Source organism: Lygodium microphyllum, chromosome 2, assembly GCF_053477565.2.
Source record: "Lygodium microphyllum isolate KBCC chromosome 2, Lygodium_microphyllum_v1.1.10, whole genome shotgun sequence".
NCBI lineage: Eukaryota > Viridiplantae > Streptophyta > Polypodiopsida > Schizaeales > Lygodiaceae > Lygodium > Lygodium microphyllum.
Window position 1 is genome coordinate 32,059,168 of NC_141136.1, and position 15,847 is coordinate 32,075,014.

The 15,847-nt window shown below is 41.9% G+C and overlaps 1 protein-coding gene across 1 annotated transcript; it reads left to right on the forward strand.

Annotated features, from left to right (window-relative positions):
- Positions 1 to 7,090: 7,090 nt before the first annotated feature.
- Positions 7,091 to 13,644, forward strand: LOC148039576 (uncharacterized). The gene is made up of 5 exons (XM_087691998.1): positions 7,091 to 7,342; positions 12,557 to 12,677; positions 12,773 to 12,876; positions 12,993 to 13,124; positions 13,222 to 13,644. Exons 1-5 carry the CDS (start codon positions 7,340 to 7,342, stop codon positions 13,246 to 13,248), a joined length of 387 nt encoding a protein of 128 aa, XP_087548124.1. The 5' UTR covers positions 7,091 to 7,339; the 3' UTR covers positions 13,249 to 13,644.
- Positions 13,645 to 15,847: the final 2,203 nt, after the last annotated feature.

Sequence of the window (15,847 nt, forward strand, 5' to 3'; positions counted from 1 at the left end):
ACAAGCCCTCACTTTCACCTTGGGCCTAAATGCTACCATGACCCGCTTGTCAAGAATTGCGTGGTGGGGGGACTTGCTCAAGATGTTGCGTCGAACACACACAGAATGCACAAGGAGAAGCTCACTCAAGAGGCAAGAAGAGAGATGGAGGCCAAAACGTTTTCTTGATGGTTTTTTCTTCTTCTTCCACACACTTTACAATGTACACAAAGTATAGATAAGATACAACATAAAGGAAAGTGGCCTACTAAGTCAAACAATGCATAACCGACTACACTAGTCGACTGGCGCTATAACTATGCCAGTTGTAAATAGGTGTAACAACCTGAATATAATAAGTAATGAGTCAGTGGCCATGTGAGAGTCATAATGACCACTGACGTGCTAAGTGTAGACGTGTGGACCCATCTAACTAGGTGGTCCATCATCAATGTCCACATGTGTTGAGCTTGTCATCTCAACACTCCCCCTCAAGCTCAACTGCATCTCTGCAACTCCAAGTAAGCTTCGAAACTTTTGAAGCGATACCCAATGCCTTCGTGAAGATGTCAGCTATCTGATCTTGTGTGCTGACATACACCAAGTCAATCTCACCTGCTAGTACATTCTCTCTCACAAAGTGGTAGTGTACCTCAATATGTTTTGTCCTGGCATGGAACATAGGGTTCCTAGCCAACTGTATACTGCTCATGTTGTCACAATAAATGACAACTGGACCTTCCACCTGCATATCCAAATCAGCCAATAACTTTTGCAGCCATACTACCTCACATGCTGCAATAGCAACACCTCTATACTCATCCTCTGTACTCGACAAAGCAACTGTAGATTGCTTTTTGCTGCTCCAAGCAATTGCTGCACTACCAAGAGAGAATATGTATTCGTTGGTAGATCTTCTATCAGACATACTACCAGCCCAATATGCATCTGTGTATCCAAACACCTGTACATTTGTACCTGCTTCATAGAAAAGTCCATAATGTAATGTGGACTTCACATATCTTAATATGCGTCTGACTGCATCCAAATGTGGCTTTCTAGGTACTTGCATAAACTAACTCACAAGACCAACAACGTAGCTCAAGTCTGGCCTTGTAATGGTCATGTAGATCAAACTCCCCACTATCCTCATGAACATAGTAGGGTCTTCTATCTCATCCCCAACATCAACACTCAACTTTACATTCTGCTCCAACGGGACTGAAAGTGGTTTGCATGCTGTCATACTATACTTGGACAACATATCCAAGCCATACTGTCTTTGGGACAGCCATATACCATCATCACATCTGATCACCTCAATGCCAAGGAAGTACCTTAGCTCACCTAAATCCTTCATCTCAAACTTCTTCTTCAAAAAGTCCTTGACTTCAGCAATCCCACTATCACTATCACTTGTAATAATCAAGTCATCCACATAGATGACTATGATGACCAAACCTGCATCTCCGTTTCTCACATAAAGTGAGTGATCAGCATCAGAAACATAGAAGCCAATATTGACAAGATACTCTCTGATCTTGTCAGACCATGCTCTAAGTGCTTGCTTGAGCCCATAGAGTGTATTCTTCAACCTGCACATATACGTGGGATGCTTTAAATCTTCATAACCTGTTGGTTGATCCATATACACTTCTTCCTGCAAATCACCATGCAAGAAGGCATTCTTCACATCCATTTGCTGCAACCTCCAACCTTTGGCTGCTGCCAAAGCAATCACACATCTGACAGTTGCCATCCTAGCAACTGGACTGAAGGTTTCATCATAATCTATGCCATATGTCTAGGCATAGCCTTTTGCAACTAGCCTAGCTTTGTACCTACTAATAGAACCATCTACATTGTGCTTAATCTTATAAACCCACTTACATCCAATGGCTATCTTGTCCTTCGGCAATGATACTAGATCCCAAGTCTTATTGGCCTCTAATGCAGCCATTTCCTCATCCATTGCTGCATCCCAATGAGCATGACCAACAGCCTCCTCAAAATATGTGGACTCAACATCCTCAACTAGTTTCACCATATAAGCATAATGGTAAGCTGCATAACCTTCAAAACCAAATCTTTTAACATGGTATCTCACCCTGCTAGACCTGCGTACCACTGATCACTCAATGGAGTTTTTGCATTAACGTGTGCTCTCTCTGCTTACTCTGAACTTATATGTGACAGGGTTATAACAGCGATACCCTTTCTGCTCTAAAGAGTATCCAATAAAGACACACTTTTCAGCCTTTGGATCCAGTTTCTTCTGCAACTCATCTGGCACATGAACATATGCAATGCAGCCAAACACTTTCAAGTGTGATACATCAGGCTTCTTGCCAGTAAAGCATTCTTCAGGAGTCATACCATGAACTGCAGCTGTGGGAGTTCTATCATTATATAAATAGCAGTATGAACAGCCTCAGACAAAAAATGCTTAGGCATATTCTTTTCAGCCATCAAGGCATGTGCAACTTCTGCAATATGCCTGTTTTTCTTTTCTGCAACCCCATTTTGCTGTGGGGTATATCTGCATGTGAACTGTCTCTTTATCCCATGAGACCTCAGAAAATCACTGAACTCATTCGAGAGGTACTCTCCCCCTCCATCTGACCTCAAACACTTTACTTTCAAGCATGTTTCTCTTTCAACTGCAGCCTTGAAAGTTCTAAAGTGCTCAAACGCTTCACTCTTTTCCTTCATAAAATATACCCACAGCTTTCTAGAACAATCATCAATGAATGTGACAAAGTATGAACTGCCTCCAAGAGATACATTTTGTGTAGGCCCCCAAATGTCTGTATGCACAACATCAAGGATATTTCTGCTTACATCTCTGTCATGTGAGAAGGGTTGTTTTGCCTGCTTACCAAACTGACATGCTTTGCATACCTTATGAAATTCTGCAACTCTAAATGTAGGCAAACATGTAGCCAACCCTTTGGACTGTATTAATTTCAGCCTTTGTACATTTGCATGTCCAATGTGTTTGTGCCAAATTTCAATGTCTGCAACAACACCTTTTCCTTTAGCATACATAGCAGCATTCATAGTAGGAATTCCAGCATCCAAAGTAAACATACGTCCAACTCTACTCCCCTTTGCAATTAACCTGCACTTGTCATTGAAGTCTTCTACAAAGCAGCCCTTTGCATTAAATCTCACTTGCAGCCCTTGCTCTACCATTTGACCGACTGACACCAAGTTCTTTGTAATAGATGGCACATTTTACATGTGAAAGACTCTTTGTCTTACCATCATGCAAGGACAAGGGAACTTTTCCAATGTGTGAAATTGGGTGGCATGAATCATCACCCGTTTGCACATAACCTGCATTTTGTAAATCCTGCATCTCTCCAAACCATTCTGCATGGCTGGTCATATGATTGGATGCACCTGAATCAACATACCAAACATCATCATGTGTTTCCTTTCCTGTAACAGCATTCAGCATATGCTGCATAACAAACATACGTTCATTTTTGTCTTCATTCTGTCGTGAAGACGATGCATAGTTACAAAAGACTTCCAAGCCTTTTCATTGTTAAGTCCACCCAAGGTTGACGACACTGAATCATCATCATCGGGCATTGCATCAATCGCTGCCAAGGCATCTGCAATGCTCCTTACCTTCAGTGTATACTCATTAATAGACATCTTCCCTTTCTTCAATGTATTCAACTTTTGCTTGAGTTGAATCTTTCGTGCCTTTGTATTTACAGAAAACATACTTTCAAGTATGGTCCAAGCTGCATATGAATTCTCTGCATTTCTAATATGTCCCAGCATATTATTGTCAATTACTGCAGACAGCCAATATATGACATTCTTGTCTTTTGCATTCCATTCCTTTCGTGCCTTTGTCTCTTCTGCAGTTGGAGGATCACTCACCTCCGGCTCCTTTTCTTCACCCGAAACAAACTCGTAGAGGCCTTTTCCAATAAGGAAGTTCGTGACATAGAACTTCCATGAAGGGTAGTTGTTCTTGTCGATCTCCTCAATGATGGGGCTTCTACTATTCTCTGCCATTATCACAAAATTAATACCAAATAGCAAGAAAATCTTCTGCAACCCTCGACCTGTAGTGCACAGTAATACACATGACAGCCTTTTTCACTGTATGCTTAACAATACATGCAATCTGCAACCAGTTTGTAGATAAACCTTGTGTTTACTCACTACTAAACACCTTTGAACTTACAGATCTAAAATCTGTAATCTGCGCACCCACTTTCAGTCAATACAGTCGAAGTCACAGTGTACCGTGAAACTGTTGTCCGCAACCTTGCGGCTCTAAAACGGGCCCTGAATTGGCTTCAGATGCCCAAAATAACCGCGGGAAGGCCCTAAAGGGCTGATCTCCAGAATACACAACGCTCTTCATGCACACCAAATCTCACTGCAATCTGAGATTTTTGCTCTGCCCTGCTTCCGATGCCTCCACAGGCACTATCCAAGAGAAAGAGTGAAAGGATGGGAGAGCTTCTTACCCGTGGCTTGCTTGCTCGAGCCTTGCTTCTTCTTCTTCGCTTCAACCTTCGAAATCAGCCTCTCTTAGTGGCACAGCTCTGATACCATGTCAAGAATTGCATGGTGGAGGGACTTGCTCAAGATGCTATGTCGAACACACACAGAATGCACAAGGAGAAGCTCACTCAAGAGACAAGAAGAGAGATAGAGGCAAAACGTTTTCTTGCTGGTTTTTTCTTCTTCTTCCACACACTTTACAATGTACACAAAGTATAGATAAGATACAACATAAAGAAAAGTGGCCTACTAAGTCAAACAATGCATAACCGACTACACTAGTCGACTGGCACTATAACTATGCCAGCTGTAAATAGGTGTAACAACCTGAATATAATAAGTAATGAGTCAGTGGCCATGTGAGAGTCATAATGACCACCGATGTGCTAAGTGTAGACGTATGGATCCATCTAACTAGGCGGTCCATCATCAATGTCCATATGTGTTGAGCTTGTCATCTCAACACCGCTTCATTGCTTACTTCTCCTCTTGTCCCGATCTCGCCTTCATTACCACATGCAACTATCTTAGGCTATTAAAAATATTACTTAAGCAGGATCCCACCCTGGTAGAATATGGTCTCTCCCTACTCTTTTTTTATCCTAATGCCATAGATAGCTACGCAATGACCTGCCTAATGATGTGAGCTAGCCTTCTACCTTCCTTCTACCTAGCTATTCTCGAGGATATGAGTGACGGCCAATTCATCGCTGTAACCACCCATTCCTCTCCACCACCTCTCTTCATGTCCGTTTGAACCTTAAGCGTCACATGCAGAGCTGGAAATTTGAGTCACTCCATTAAATCCCCTTCCCCACCACATTCTAATGATGATAAGTAGCAATTAGCTACTGTTTGAATCATGTAACTCAATAAGCAAAAAAAACTTTAAAAAATGAGAAAAGCAAAGAAAAGAAAAGAGAAGGTCAAACACAAAGACAACAAACAAATAACAATGAAAGGAGCACACGACACGTCTAAACACAATCCACAGCACATAGCTCATAGTCATTGCACCTAGGGGTCCTCAAGTTATGCATATTCTATGGTCTCGGTCGACCGCCTCCATTCCTAACCCCATAGCCCTTTTTGACTCTCCACTTCACGCTTAGGGCACCTCAAGGACAGGACATACCTAGGGAGGTAACACTTGTCTACGGTTAGACCTGTCACCCTAAGCTACATACAACGCACCTCCCTTTACACGAATGGGATCCTCAAGTGTGGGACATCATCGAGACTTGCCTGTGGTTGGACCCAGCTTCTCGTTCCACCAACACGAGCACAGAGCACTGCATGGTGAGGTAGACACTTTCCTTAGGTAGAGCACTTTCTCCTTTTAGGTACAACAAGATGCTGCAAACCACCAACTTCGGAGGCCCTCATCATCCACTCGACATACCTTGGGTTCTCCATCCAAATCACCAAAGTTTCCCAATCAACGGAGTCCACGTGTGGCCTTATCATCACCCCACCAGCCACTTGCCCAGAGCCCACCTTTCCACAACAAAGAGCTCGAAGTGCCATGGGATTGGCACGCGTCTCGGAGGGAAGTAAAACAATAAGCAGTCCATGGGTCTTGGCGGTTGAGTGTAAGCTCCCACCACATCTATCAACAATGGACTGATGTGTTTAACTCATTGGAATGAAGGTCAGAGCATAGCTATACAAAGGTGATACAATCATCCTTTAAGTCATATGGTTATTTCTAAGTGTCTTCAAGGAGTGCTTTGTCCTCAATAATCAATAGCCTAGGTTGTCCAAGACACTCTATGACAAATCAATGGCCCAATTGATTTATATATGAGATGAGTAAAATAAAAAAATCATGAATTAAAAAACATAGCAAATAAATATGGAGTAAGAGATAGAGAATATGATTGGCTTATAGAATACTTAGCAGGAAAATGAAGGACTGGTTCCCCTCACATAAAATTGGATCAAAAGGAGTTTGGAAATATAAGGGATTCATCCGATGGCTTGGAGTTACAAACCAGACTCTTGTTGCTCTAAATTTCTATTTGTGGGTGTGGTAATGAGGGGAAAGGTGGTGGACAATTGATTCGAGGGTTTTTCAAAATCATTCATTCCCTTCATTTTGCAGGTCGGTTTACTCTATTATGGAAAATAATGTCAAAGCGGCTTCCCATAAAGATTGAATCACTAACTTTACAAGAGTTTCCAATTTGTGCCTACTAGAAAGCATCATATATATCTTTTGGCAGTGAAGAGAGGATAGATCCCTTTGGTTCAAAGTAAAAACATGGTTTCAAAATGGTGGCTTAAATGCCAACATAAAACCAAGATTTGCTATTTTTGGTGACAAAGCCATTTGGATGGGAAGTCCCTCAAATTGTGGAATCTCGCAAGGGTCCTCATTTGTAAGTCTTTATGGGCAAATTGGAATAGGTCCTAATGTAGAAAGCACCTATGCGCGACAGAAGGTTTGTTTAGGTCTCCTAGGTTGGGGATGCTCTCTATATATTGCATTCTATGAAGGGATGCTAATGCCTTTAAGCTAGAATATAAATCACTAGCATGGTAGGTGTAGGGATAGGAAAGTATAGTGCCTCTTTTTCCCACGAAGATGTAAACATCTCATTCTCGCTGAGAGATTGAATATAATCACTCACCGAGAAAGAAGTATGATATTTCCTTCGCCACCAAACTTCGTTGTCTTCTGAACAACGAGAGAAATACCGAAGCCACTAGGAAGTATTATCGATTTCTCAGAAGGATTGACAAGGGGATAGGGTAAGGTGCTCCAGCGAAGAAGCCGACGAGTCCTCGAGTCCGCGAGCAAACAAAAACCCTATTCGATTCGATGGTAAGCTCCTGTTCTGTGTTCTTACACACACACACACACACACACACACACACACACACACACAGCGAGAGAGCGAGAGCGAGCTTCTTCTATTTACCGTTTCCTTCATGTTTCGTGCCATGCTTTCTTGTTGTACGGTGATTCTTCGTAGCTATTTGTCTCAAAGAAAACTAGCAAATGAGAGCATTTGCAGTGTGCGAGCGTACCAACCACAAGGAAATAGCGCCGCTCATATGGAACTATAAAAGCTTGGCTCTTGCTCTTTCGTAATACTCTGGCGCAAAATCTCACTGCGGATACAAAAGCACGAAGTTTGAGCAACATGTATAGCAAACCGCAGTTTTGTTAGGTTCGTCACGACATACTGAGTTGCAGTGTTTCTGGGGATCATAGGTTATGGGAGGATTGTTTTTTGCGTGATAGTGTATGTAAACACAATTTTGACACACGAGGACCTGATTTTTTTCTCTTGCTAGTTTAGTGATAGTGTATGTAAACACAATTTTGACATACAACTTTTGGGAAAATGTGGAAAATGGAGTGAAGATGGGAAGAAACATTCTGCTTCACACCTACAAAGAGAAATGGGTTCCTTCTTCTGGGATCCAAAACTTGGCCTTGGGAGAGGAGGTAGCTACAGTCTCCTTTGCCAAGAAAATGAGGCTCAACCTGGAGAGGAGGGGCCCTCATGAGAGGTCCTCTTACCGAGTCCGTACTAGGTATCCTTGCAATGTTAGTCCATAATTGAAACACAAGCGCAATATGTAAATACTAGAAAGATGCGTGACTTGTGCACGTTAGGCCATAATTGAATCACAAGGCTAGCATGCAAGCACTAGAAAAACGCTTGAGAACTTGTGTTATAATTCTTCATTTAGATGCTACTTGGTGTATTACATAGTGTCTGAGAATGAAAGGAAAATTAATATAAATAGTCAAGCTAGAAGAGAGTTCCCACTATTACTTGGAAGGCATGCTCAAGAGGTGGTGAAAGAGAGGAAGTATGATCAACAGTGTGCAATGGCAAAAGGAGGATACACTTGAGTGTGCCTAGTGGGTATTGAGAGTGTGCAAGGAGACATATCTTGTCTAGTGTTGTAGCAAGTGGAAATGGTATGTATTGGCATGGGGATGGGTTACAACTCTGTCCTCAATCTATTGGATTGAAGAGTTACTTTTTTTGGGGGGGGCAGGTGGGCACAAGGGACTGTTAATGATCATGAATGAGGAACCAATGGCAGCTCAAAAATGGTATTGTATGCTCTCAAGGGAGGCAAGATGTGCCTAAGGGCCAAGTTTGCAAGTGGTAAGCAAATTGCTTAGTCAAGCCTTTGAGGGTAGTGTAATGTAGTTGGTTTAGCAAGGGTCCGCTGCCGTCGATGGTTGTGGAAACCTTATGTGCAAGATGCAGAATCATTATGCTCCTCCGCCACTAAGGAGGGCCTACATCACTAGTCGTAGGTGAGGTAGGAGTTGTCGAATTATAGGATTCGTCATCTTGAGATTGCCTAGTCTTACAATCGTTATCAATATGGCTAGGCTTTGGGCAGTGGGTAGTCACATGGAATGGCCTTTTTTGAGTCCCCCATCCTCGTGCCTATTCCATGTGATTGTATAGTCAGATGGGATGGCAATTCATGGCTTTACTTGTCCTTGTCCTTGTCCTTGTTCTCTACTCTTCTTTGACCCTATTTCCCATCTCATGTGACTTTGACAAAACGTATTTTGCTTAGGAGGTATTGCTAGAGGGGTTTTGGGGTGTTGGAGTGTTGGAGTGGATATTGTTTGGGGAGGAGAATTTGCCCTTCTATATTTACAGTTATTGTTGCAACCTGTCTTACACTTTGAAGAGGTGGAAAGAAAGGCCTGCAATCATGCATATTGTGAGAGTTGACACTAGAACCCATGAGTGAACATACAAATAATTTGCTATATGACAGTGAAATGCTTAGCTAGTAGCTTGTTTAAGAACATAGTAACTTGATTGTCAATTGATTTCGATAGGCCAATGTTAGTGTACTTAGTGAGTTATTCTTTGGTACTTTGCCATGACTTTCAAGTCTCTTTCATTATGGAAGGCTAATGGAGCTCATGTTTGAGATTGTTTCAATTAGTACAGGCTCTCGGTGAGGAGTGGGTTAGTGAGATGAGCCTAGTGAGAGGATGCAGTCTAAAATGTTGCAATTGAGAATGAGCCTTGGGCGGCAGACCTTACATCAAGTTGATAATAGGGTAGCATTGTGAGTATGTGGATCAAGTTGTGGCTCTAATCCTTGTACCAAGCTCCAATGACCTTGACAAGTGAGGGGTTGTTGCTTGAAGTTTTTCCATGTAGAAGTGTGATACCTTTTAAAACAAGTGTCACTAAAAGCATTCTTGGCTGTAGCAATGGGTATCGAAGGCACTGAAGGATGTGGCTCACAGCATCAGGCTACACTTGGGGAATATCCCCAAAGGGCCCACTAAGCAAAGAAGGCAAATTTGGGGTTTTGTGCAGGACAGCAACTTGTGTGGAAAGCAAGACTTTAGTTGCAGGCAGCAGCAGCTGATGTTAGCCAAAGAGCTGTGTTTTGATCAGCAGTAGTAGCATTGATATTTAGAGCAAAAAATTTGATTGCCTTGAACAACATAGATGTTGAAAACACGTGGGTTGGGGGTAGTAGATGCTGTGTGTAGCAGCAGAAGGGGTGGCCTGGGTAGAAGCAATAGTGCTCCTTTGGAAGGGTCCTAGCTGATGGGGATAAGAGTGTGGCAACAGGGTGTAACAATATGCTACGGTTTGCACAGAGAAAGCACAGATTGTACAATCAAAACTAGAATGCAATCAACCTAGAAAAAAACAAAAAATGGAAAGGGAGAGAGAAGAGTATCTGACAAATGAATGAATGCTGTAAACGATGGAGTGAAGGTGCTAGGGATGTGGGTGGTCAAGGAGTGGAGATGTCCAACAACCAGTGACTCTCATCAGGGTGGACTGAAGGAGAGTGCTGTTCTCTGTGTACATATCCCGAGTGCAGCAATACCACCAAATCTGAGTTAGATGCAGTAGGTTGGGGTTGAGGGTGATGACACGCAGCAGCAGAGGGCGTAGTGCAGAAGAAAAGGATTGAAATATGCTGTCATGGAGCAGAAGTATGCGGAAAGTGAAGATCAGAGGAGTATCCAATAGACAGAGCCAGGCAGATCTGAAGGACAGCTGTTCAGATGCCAAGTGAAGAATCTGCTGCAGGTCATCTACAGACTACTGTTTGGGAATGAAAACACAGCTGCTGAGCAGGTCAAGATGGCTGTAGCAGGGCTGGAGACTATTGAACAGCAGTAGCAGCAGTCATTGATGTACAGCCAGCCAAAAATGTAGCTGGAAATTCCACGTGCAGGCTGGGCGACAGCAGGGGCACAAAACATTCTGGCTGCAGCCTCTGGAGCTGATGTGATGGGTGGCAGCAAGAGCAGCACCTCTGGATATTGGTGTACTGATGATGCCACCATTTGTGGATAATGGGTATGATGTGGGATACGGAAAATAAATCATGGTGTGCACTCTGAGTCCCTCTAATAGAACAAATTGGAGCCAGAATAAGTCTAAAGTGTTGTATAAAACGGCAAAGATGCCTTTTTGAGGCTGTTCTAATGAGCCAAAAAATGCCAAAAAAATCTGTAAGTTTGGCAAAGTGATAGTTGTTTTATTGAAAGTCCTGGAGTTTCAGTTTAATTTGAATTTCTTTTCGGGGCTATACAAGAGTCAAATAACATGGTCAATAATTGAGGATTAAACTCGACTTACTTTTTGTAGCTTACATGAGAGAGAATTCATATCCATGGTTAGATTTTGTCCACTGGGGATTGTTGTTGCAGCAAGTAGGTCCTATGGTTTTTACTCGTACAGCTGTTCAGGAGGTAGCTGCTCCATGATGGTACCTCTTGATTTCTTAGCTGTTTTCTAGCTCTCTTTGTCTTTAGTTCGCTGGCTAGAAGGCCCTCTGTACTTGTCAGTTCTTTGTGAGAGAGAGAGAGAGAGAGAGAGAGAGAGAGAGAGAGAGAGAGATCCTGCCCTGGCTATGGATCGCCCTTGGCAGGACTGGGACCTTGCAGGCCGGTTGAGTCTGGAAAAGGCCTCTACTAATCAGGTGTATCATCTTCTCATTAAAGATCACCAATGGCTGGGTGTGAAAGTTAATACTGTTTGGGGCCTGCGGAAATCAATGTCATGGTGGCAGGCAACGCTGATGGCGGGATGGCAGAATAAGGCACCTTTCAAATGCAAGGTCTTTCTGTGGCGGGTAATGATTGGTGGTCTTCTTCTTGCCTCGGCCCTTTCCAAGCGTCGAATCTCGAATGGTAATTGTTTCTTCTGCACCACTACGGCGGAATCGGCCCGACATCGTTTTCTTTCTTGCTCGCTCGCCAAGAATATCTGGTCACTCTTGTCGCAAATCTGGCACGCAGTGGTGCTGACTCCTTTCGATTGGGTTTTTGTGCGCCCAAACTATCCCACACCGCCACCGTTACATATGAAGATCTTATTTCACTTTTTCAGATACTGGGGATGCTGGCACATTTGGACCACCCGAAATGCTTTTCTCTTTGATTCGGCTTCTAATGTACCGCGACATATTGCAAGGCTTAAAGGGCTCTTGCATTGGCAACTAGATCTCATCAGGCACTCTGACTTGCTCCCTCGGGAGGATTTGCATTCCTGGCATTTGGCAATTGCCTCTGGGCCCTTGCCATGATTGGTGTAACCTTTTTAGTATACTAGTCCGGGGATTTCCCACACGTTGGCCTAGGGCCCTCGTGTCTCTTGTACTCATGTAACAATGTAATCTTGTACTTTTTTTCGTAATTAATACAATTACCTTTTACGAAAAAAAAAAGAGAGAGAGATCCTAAGGCACAAAAGGGGCAAATCTGTATGAGATTTGATTGATTACAAAAATTTCATATCAAGTTTAGCAAACAAAATCTGGATAACATATAAATGTTATCTAACAAACTTCCAGATAAGATACAACAATAGCTTTCACTTATTCTAGAATATAATTAGTGCCCCACTTTTGAGCATTAATTTGACAACATCCAAGTGTGTGCTCACACAGGACACGTCAAACTTTGACTGATCGTTCACACGGAACACCACATCTAACAATGTATATACAAGTCTGGTGAAACAATGCAAATGCTTTCCTAATTTGACCTGTATTGTCTATTCTCTAGGGTTCTGAAACTGTCAACCCAAAAGCATATCCTCTGGCAGATGCTCACCTTACCATTACTATTATGGATATTGTGCAACAAGCAGCTAATTACAAACAGCTGAAAAAGGGTGCAAATGAAGGTTGGTTTTTTGAGTTTAGAGGTGTTTTTCTAAGTAGACAAATTTTACGCACACCATTGATGGTCCCTTTATCTTTCATTTTCTGCTTTCTGCAGCTACAAAGACCCTGAATAGAGGGATTGCAGAGTTCATAGTAATGGCAGCAGATACAGAACCACTTGAGATCTTGTTGCATCTTCCCTTACTAGCTGAAGATAAGGTCGGTTATGTGTTCCTGATCTATCAATACTCTTGAAATTTAAAGGTTCCATGTGCTTGTCATTTCGTCTTTTGGCTGTTAGATTGAACCAAGATTTAAGTAATTTGTGTTTGCAGAATGTTCCTTACGTGTTTGTGCCCTCAAAACAAGCATTAGGCCGAGCATGTGGTGTTTCACGTCCAGTCATAGCATGCTCTGTGACATCAAACGAGGGAAGTCAATTGAAAAGTCAAATAAATCACCTGAAGGTTTATACACTGTTCATTTCTTGCCTTCAAGAAAAGCCTTTTTGTTGAATATTGGGCCTGTACTAATGTCCCAATGGATTGTATTGTGTACTTGCAGGATGCTATTGAGAAACTGCTGATTTGAACAAAGAGGAAATAAATGCTCCAAAGTAGAATCGTTTTGTTGAATAAACTTCACTTATGACATGGCCATATGGGCAAAGATGGTGTTCTGCTCATGACTTGTCCCTTTTGAAATGCCTATATGGGCAGGTTGTGTGATTTGTCCATGGGTCTTTTAATGATGGCCATTGAGGTGCTACACATCAAGTTTTATCTAACGGCAGTTGCATTTTAGGGATGCAACTGGCAACGATGTTGAAAGTTCTTGCATTGGTTATGACTGTGATGTTGAAAGTTCTTGCAACAATGTTGAAAATTCTTGCATTGGTTATGACTGTGATGTGAACTTTGACTTGGTTTTGCTCAGAAAATAACATTTGGCTTGCCAGGAGTTCCAACATTGTACTGAATATGCACATCTTAGTATGGAATTCATACATGTAGTGGTGTGTAGCTTTTTCTGTGTCAAAACTGAAATTTGATAAAACCATAATTGTTAATGGGCCTATTTCATACTTTTGTTTAGGCGATTTCTTGCTACATGCATAACCAATTAATAAAGTATGCATTCTGAAGACTAATATGACAGGTTATTTGAGAGAGGGGGGATCTGAAGACCTTATGCTGTGTTTATATGCAGTGTTTAGGGGTGGTTTATGTAGTACGTTGTTAGAGTTGTGTGGTTTTACTAATCTATGGCAAGAAGATGAATGAGGTAGGGGAAGGATAATTTTGTTATATTTTTGAAATTCTATGGTCATATGATTCTGGCACAAGCCATGGGTAGGTTTTTTGTAGGATTCTTTACTTGTAGGTGACACGTCTCATTTACAAAGGGTGAACTCCCAAGTTAGAGTCTCCTTCAAGAAATAAGGATTTTCTATGTTTCTCTTAATTTGGCTATAATTCCTCATTTCTTACATGTAACTAACTATTTCTAGATGTGTGTGCGTATGCATAGAGTCTAGTTTCGAACATGCCATCTTTCAATAATGTTGGGAAGAGCCCAAAATATGATATGTAAGCTCACTTTAGAGGCAAGGTTCTTGAATACATCATAATATTGTGGCAGGATGTGTTTACGTGTTTTCAAGTTGGGAGAGACTACTAGTTAAGTGATCAAATCTGCCCCTTCATAATGTAGGGAGGTACTACAACAAGATTTAGCACACAACGCTATATACCGTTGCTTGTATTCTCCTTAAAATGGAAAGTTATAATGATATGTGGTGCCTTGGGGGGGGTTGGGGGAGGGGGGGAGAAGATGAATGAGGTAGGGGAAGGATAATTTTGTTATATTTTTGAAATTCTATGGTCATACGACTTTGGCACAAGCCATAGGTAGGTTTTTTGTAGGATTCTTTACTTGTAGGTGACACGTCTAATTTACAAAGAGTGAACTCCCAAATTAGAGCCTCTTTCAAGCAATAAGGATTTTCTATGTTTCTCTTAATTGGGCTATAATTCCTCATTTCTTACATGTAACTAACTATTTCTAGATGTGTGTGTGTGCATAGAGTCTATTTTGAACATGCCATCTTTCAATAATGTCGGGAAGAGCCCAAAATATGATATGTAAGCTCACGGGGGGAGGGCAAGAAGATGAATGAGGTAGGGGAAGGATAATTTTGTTATATTTTTGAAATTCTATGGTCATATGACTCTGACACAAGCCATAGGTAGGTTTTTTGTAGGATTCTTTACTTGTAGGTGACACGTTGTCGTACTGCTGCGCATCCGAGATGTGGAATCCACCAAAAAGATATGCTAAACATGGGACTGATGAAGAGGTACGTCTAGATGCTTTCATTTATCTTTACAACTTGAAAACTTGTAGCATTACAGGAGCTTTGGAAACTGGACATGAAATGCATGCTGAAATAATTCAAAGGGGATTTGAAAAGGGAGTTCCTTGTGGGAAACATGCTGGTAGAAATGTATACCAAATGTGGCTTTCAAGGAGATGCTGCCAAGTTTTTGACAGGCTACCAGTTTGAAACATAGTTCCTTAAATTGCGAAGCTTTCAAGATATGTAGAATGTGGGAAAAGGATTGCTATTTTTCTGTTTCTCTGAAAAAGCCAAAGAGGGAAAGAAGGAGGGCCAGTTGATAGGGAACTTGATGTCCTATCTAGACAGTAATGACAATGACCAGCAGTCAAATAAAAATGGTTCTGATTATACAATCAATTTGATAGGGGAAGATGGGCATATAAAATCATCTAGTGGCAATATGACTGGACGTCATAATGAATCGTTTGGTTCTGAGGTCTCCAACATAAGCAAGAAAGGTAGCAACAAGAGCTTGATTGATGAAGACGTGTTTGTACCCACTGACAGCTATATATATGTGGCCCTTCTCAAAGCCTATTCTAAATTAAAAGACAGGGAAAGTGGCCTTGCATTTCACAGTGAAATCATCAAAATTGGACTGCCAGTCGATGCCTTTATCGGCAACACTTTGGTGAACATGTACTGCAAATGTGACTCTCTTCGAGAATCCCGTCAGGTGTTTGACAGGCTTCCAGCCCAGGATGGAGTGTCTTGGAATTATTGTCATGAATGACCTTTACCACATACGGGCCAAAACAACGCTTTACCATCTTCCTAGAAGCATTGTAT

What these genes read in the sequence shown, in the direction of transcription:
- LOC148039576 (XM_087691998.1), top strand. An exon ending in CCTTACTAGCTGAAGATAAG is followed by an intron (nt 12,877 to 12,992) that starts GTCGGTTATGTG and finishes TTGTGTTTGCAG; the next exon opens with AATGTTCCTTACGTGTTTGT. An exon ending in GTCAAATAAATCACCTGAAG is followed by an intron (nt 13,125 to 13,221) that starts GTTTATACACTG and finishes GTGTACTTGCAG; the next exon opens with GATGCTATTGAGAAACTGCT.